We start from the raw sequence: 6,102 nt of genomic DNA, 5'->3' as shown, positions 1-6,102 counted from the left end.
TTTGTCTTGAGCAGTGGATCTTAGTCCATCCTCAGTGTTTATTTGGCTACATTAGATCAAATTTTATTGTTATTGTACTGAGAGAATGTGTAAAAAGTAGTAAAATGTGGATATGTGCACAGCTGTTCTGACATCACCAAATGGAGAGCAGAGCTGAAGTAACCACTTAAGATTCAGTATTTAACTGGACGTAAATGTAAAAAGACTGTTAATCAAATAAAAATGTTCTCAATGTTTTAACATTTATTGTTTTGAGAATAGTGAGCAAAAAGGTTCTTTCCATTTGCTGCCGACTAAACATGCTGATTCATCCGTTAAGAGGGTTTACAGTCATAGAAATCCTTTATTATGACCTTTTAGGGGTATATTTGTTGTGCAGTTTCGTCACAAACTAAAATCTAGGTGCACTTTTATAGCTTGCTGCAGAGACCACAGACAGAGATAATACAATTTAAGGACAATTGCAACAAATGAATTACCTTTCAAAAAAACTATAAACCTCTCTGGAACGGCTTGTACCTCCAGTGACTCAGTGAACTGAGGCACATTCCAGTTGGCGTTGGAGTTTCCAAGCCTTGGCATCACTTAAGTGCTTTATTGTTTTTAGAGTCTGCCAGCTCCCTTTTGTATGCAGCAGGGATGAGAAGCAGTGGTTTACCTCTCAGAGAGGTGTCGTGTTTTGTCTTTTAAGGTCGGCTGCAGACAGAGACCCCTCGCTGCTGCTCCTCACTGTAAACATAAGTCACGCTGTAATGAATGTGCGATGGCTGGAGAGCAGGAGCAGACTAAGTGCACTGACGTGGCTTGTGTTCGGGGCTGTCCATCAGCCATCTGTTGTTCCTCACAACCATTTACAGTCATCTGTGTTTGGGACAAAGCTGTGCGCTGCAATGTGGACACAGAGCAAAATACCAACCACAATAACGCACTTGAGGACATTTTTCCAACCATATATTTATGAGTTTGATGAAATATTCTGCAGCTTTTTGACACCAGTCCTTTGGTCAGTGCGTAAAGATTTTCCACTTGCTAATTGACACACTGATTGAAGAGCAACATACAGAAACTCAAATTTCATGAAAAGGTGAACCAAAATCAAAATCAAAACCAGAAGTAGACTAAATGAGGAGCGATTCTGATCTGTAACTCGTTTGTCTTGGATTTGTATATTTTGATGTTGTTTATTAGCCACAGTCATCACTGGTTTTATTGCAGTGTGTTGGTTGTGTGTCAGTGTTGTTGACATAATCCCAGCTCCCACCCTGACAAACACTGCAATTAAATTGCCTAATTTTTCTGGTAACGGAAATCCCGCGCCTGGTGAAAACCCTCAGAGTTTTCACAAGAAGCAGGAAAAATATGCACAGGAAATTGAAAACTCACGAAAGTCCAGTCCGTGCTATTGGTTTGTACACAATTATTGATGATATGCAGGGGTTTAAACAAACAAATAATCAATTCAGCTGTTTTTTGGATAATTTTGCAGCTTTAATTCAGTTCTATGTATCACTGCAAAGAATAACAGGTCACAAACTCTAAATTTCACACACTGCGGCACAAACTCAGCAGCAGTAAGAAGTGGAGGTATATATGTGTGCATGTTAACTATTGTGAGTAAATAACTACGACTTAGCTCATGTTCATAATTCACAAACAGGTGTTAAAGTTTTTCCAATGGAAAGTGCTCAGACATATGTGGGAAACTTTGATACAAAAGTTTGCAACACTGTAATGACAGACTTAATTCACCATCACCTAATTAGAGCAAATACAGCCAAAGCTATCTGTGTAGTTAGATTAATGTTTTCATTTATTTGTCTACTTGTAATTTGGGGGAAATGACCCTTTAAAAAGAGATGAGAACTCCCAACACAACAGTGTCATTGGATGAAAACACACAGAAACTTTTTAGCATCATGGAAGCTAATTTTGTTTATATTGTGTTTTTGTGTATCTGTTTTTCTGCCACACAAGCTGAGTTGATCAAACTGGTGCATCAAACCTTCTGCATCTAAATATGACTCCTGTGGAACTTGTTGAGAAAAGTCTGCTGAGGCCACTTCACTCTCTGTACCCTCTATCATAGCGTTTGCGCGCTACATATTTACTCATTAGCTGTCAGGCTGACCTCCTGACAGGCTGCCGCAGGAATTACGCAGCGCAGCGATGACGCCAGCATCGGCAGATGAGGCATAGAGCGGAAATTGAACGAAACAAAAACGTATATTTTCCCGTCCGTCTCACAGAATCCATCCCATCGTCCCCTGGCACGCTGCTTTGGGGCTCAGTATTTTAGAGACGACCCGCCTCTCATTTCGCAGCTGTGCGCACGACCTCTGTGTTGAACCGCATCTGGATTACTAGGAAGCAGAAGGGATGAGACTACCAGAAAATATACCCCTGCTGGCTCCTTATATGCTTCTGGGGGCTGAAAGGGAAATGCATTCTGAAATAAACGTCAGACCAAAGGAAATATCACTAATAAACGCCAGCCTACGGGTGTATTCGGCAATGGAGAACCTCAACTTTACGCACGGATCTCTCTCCATAAACGAGACGCTGGTTCAGCATTCGCAAGAGAGCAGCATCGAGACAAAAATCGCTTTACCTATTTTTATGTTTGCTGGAGGTGCCATCGGGAATTTAATTGCGATAATCGTTCTTTCGGTATCAAGACAGGAGAGGAAATCTTCAGCTTTCTACACGCTGGTTTGCGGTCTGGCGGTGACAGACCTGTTGGGCACCTGCCTGGCCAGTCCGCTCACCATAGCCAACTACCTGGACCAGCACATATTGAAGAACCAACATGTCTGTGAGTTTTACTCCTTTTTGCTGCTGTTTTTCGGTGTGACGGGACTGAGCATCATATGCGCCATGGCAGCAGAGCGGTACCTGGCTATCTGCTGCGCGTACACCTACCAGCGGTGGGGGGTGGACCGACGCTTTGCGCAAAGGTTCCTGTTCTTCATGTACATGAGTAACATCTTCTTCTGCTGCCTCCCGATGATGGGTATGTCGAGGAGCGAGCTGCAGCCGTCCAGCACCTGGTGCTTCATCGACTGGAGGACGGCCGAGCCTGTGGCCATCGCTTACTCCGTCCTGTACGGCGTCGTCAGTCTGCTGCTCATCCTGGGCACCATCGTGCTGAACCTGGTGGTGTGCGGAGCGCTGCTTCTGATGCGACAGAGGACCGTGCAGCGGCCCGTCACCAGAGCCAGCGTCCGGGACAGGTGGAGGGCTCTGTCCTCGGCCGCAGAGACGCAGATGATCGCGGTGCTGGTGATGACCTCCGTGGTGGTTCTGGCCTGTTCAGCCCCGCTAGCGGTGAGTCAGTGTGGGACTGTAAGAAACGCATCCTTTACTGAAATAAGGTTGCAGTACTTACAAGTACAAATACTTCACTACAGGTAAAACTGCATTCAAGTCAAGTGGAATTACAGCAAGATTCCTCTTAAAATCTTATAACTACTGGTTACTTATATTTTTACTGATGCATTGTTGTTGAAGCAGCTTTTTAATTGTTAATGAATTTCTTACATTTTACCTTCGCTGCCTCACATTGCGCAAAATAAAGCAGCATTAAAACTTAAAAAAAACAACAACAACAAAAAAAAACCCCCCACAAGTATCTCAAAACTGTGAGTGCGAGGAATACTTTCGTATCATTGGACTTACCTGTAGCTGCATTATTATTGTAATCATTTGGATATAATTACCATAAATAAAGATTGTAATCATTAGCTTCATTACACCAATATTTCCTTCAGTCCATTAGGAAAGTCTCACAGCCTAAGCAGGAACTCAATAAAGTGAACAGAAGGATGACATGAGATTAACTTAAACCTAAATACCTGCTGAAGTCAGCAGCCAGTGTTTCACTGCAGCACATTTATGACCAAAGTGAGTTCATATTTTGAGAGTATTTTCATCTAATGAGCTCTCCCTATTGTTCTGATACAGGGATTTATAGTTTACCAAGACTACCAAGACCAACTAAGGGTTGGGATAAACCAAAGGAGCAAAATTGTCTTCAGGGATTTTAAGTCAAAAAGGCTCTAAACCAGGGACATTTTATCATGGGGTTAATGTAGTTCTTACTAATTTTTCACAAGAAATTCAGGAATGATGCATTTGAGTAAATCTGAGTTGGGAGACAGAAAATAATGAAAAGAAAACATGTTTCAGTGTATATTTAAAGACATTATAGTATTCACTTTCTTGTATTCACCGCATGAAGATCTGACCAGTCATGACTTCTTTTTCTCTTACAGGTCCGAGTGTTTGCCAACCATTTCATGCGGAAATACGACCACAAAGCTGACCTGGCTGCCATCCGCATAGCCTCTGTGAACCCCATCCTTGACCCCTGGATCTACATCCTCCTCAGGAGGTCTCTGTTTCGTCGGTTACTCAGTTTATCCGGGCGAGGCAGCTCTCGCAGGAGTTTGGCTCCGACACCAGAAAGGAACCTGTTTTATCCTGAACTCATGGCAGACAGCCATGTGTTCACCCAGCTGATGTGCAACGCAAACGTCATGACTCAGCTGCCTGCCACCGTGAAATTCACTCCACATGACACAGAGCGCCTCCGTCAGACTTAAACCAGACTGCAGACATGCTGGACATCTATGGACGTTTGGAGCTTTCTTCTGCTGCAGACAGCTCGATGCAGGGCCTCAGGTCTGTTGTCGGTGGGATGGAAGGTGGTGGGGCTCACAGCTGGACGGGATCCTCAGAGCTTCTGGAGGATTATTTGTTGAATAAAAACAGAGGGCTGCTCTGGATGCATCTATATAGACGTCTCCTGCAGTGACACAGGACAGATGAGAGAAAAACTGTTTGGTCCTGATTTTTATTACTGAAGTGCAACAACAAGACATGGCCAAACCTTTGCTTTGTGCCTTTCGCTGTCATCCAGCCTGTCATCAGCTCACCACCAGCTGCCCCTTTCACCAGATCAGTCCTCCAGAATGAACCAACTGCAGGATCAGCGCACTGCTCCTGTAGATCTGTAGCTCATTTCACCTGGAGGCAGTGTTTAATCGACTGCTGACTCTTTGAAGATCCACAGTTAAAAGTCATTTAACAGAAATAGCTTTGTAAGAATCTGCTTTTAGTAGAAACTGGGTGAGATCCATCACAACTGTGTTGCTGAGATGTGTTGTGGTGTACAGGTAGATTTGCCCCCCCACCCCCACCCCCCCACCCCACCCCCCACGCCCGCATTCCTTCCCTCACATTGGATGTTTGCCTCAGGAGTTACTTTTCATCAGGAGAGACTTTTAAACACTGACATGATGAAGCACTGACTAAATGCTACTGATGATGATGTTTGCATTAAAGATCTTGAGTCTTGGTGTCCTTTGTCTCAACTGTCTGACTCCTTCAGTCTGGAATAGATCTCATGTTGCCGTGGTCACCAGTGATGGAGGGTAACTGATTTACTCAAGTAATGTACTTAAGTACTTTTTTGAGGTACATGGACTTTAAGTATTTCCATTTTACACTACTTTATATTTCTAATTGACTACATTAAGAGGGACATTTAGAAACTGTTTACGTTTCAAATTAAGATTTTAGATTAAAAAATGCATTTGTGCTCTTTATACAAACGTGATCAGATTTACATGGAATCCTTTACAGATTTACATTTATTTCTCTGATTTCAAGGAAGCTGAAATTGATGCTGTGTTAAATGATTTTTGGCCACCAGGGGGCAGAAAAACACCAAACAAACTAATGAGAAGTACGACCAACACATCCATAATCTGATTGTAGTCTGGTTTTTAAAAGCCTGGTGGATACAAATCCATTATTCAGAAGGCGGCCGTTGGCTCTGGCTTCGCCTCCTTCAGCCCCTGAGAAAAATATCTGGTCTTGAGCTTTGCAGATGCTCAACTATGTACACAAACATCTGTTACTAAATTCATGTGTGAGCTTTGGTTCAGGCTGAAAAATCAGTGTTTACTCTGCATGCAGACATTTGCCTCCACGTGTTCTTCTTATGTCTTGGCCAATAGTCGCAGGGATAAAAGAATGTTTCAACTTGAGGTGAACCAGTTTAAACTGGAACAAACTGGGCTTTGCTTGCTTGAGGTCAAC

At 43.2% G+C, this 6,102-nt stretch overlaps 1 protein-coding gene across 1 annotated transcript; it reads left to right on the top strand.

The window, feature by feature from the left end:
* Positions 1-2,329: 2,329 nt before the first annotated feature.
* On the top strand, positions 2,330-5,275 carry LOC139330061 (prostaglandin E2 receptor EP4 subtype-like). Its single transcript, XM_070960791.1, has 2 exons — positions 2,330-3,324; positions 4,272-5,275. Exons 1-2 carry the CDS (start codon positions 2,377-2,379, stop codon positions 4,599-4,601), a joined length of 1,278 nt encoding a protein of 425 aa, XP_070816892.1. The 5' UTR covers positions 2,330-2,376; the 3' UTR covers positions 4,602-5,275.
* The last annotated feature ends 827 nt before the right edge of the window (positions 5,276-6,102 follow it).

Source organism: Chaetodon trifascialis, chromosome 4 (assembly GCF_039877785.1).
Source record: "Chaetodon trifascialis isolate fChaTrf1 chromosome 4, fChaTrf1.hap1, whole genome shotgun sequence".
Lineage (NCBI taxonomy): Eukaryota > Metazoa > Chordata > Actinopteri > Chaetodontiformes > Chaetodontidae > Chaetodon > Chaetodon trifascialis.
Note: the sequence above shows the minus strand (reverse complement) of the source record. Positions and strands in the feature narration are given on the sequence as shown.

What these genes read in the sequence shown, in the direction of transcription:
- LOC139330061 (XM_070960791.1), top strand. Translation starts at nt 2,377, where the DNA reads ATGAGACTACCAGAAAATATACCCCTGCTGGCTCCTTATATGCTTCTG. An exon ending in CCTGTTCAGCCCCGCTAGCG is followed by an intron (nt 3,325 to 4,271) that starts GTGAGTCAGTGT and finishes TTTCTCTTACAG; the next exon opens with GTCCGAGTGTTTGCCAACCA.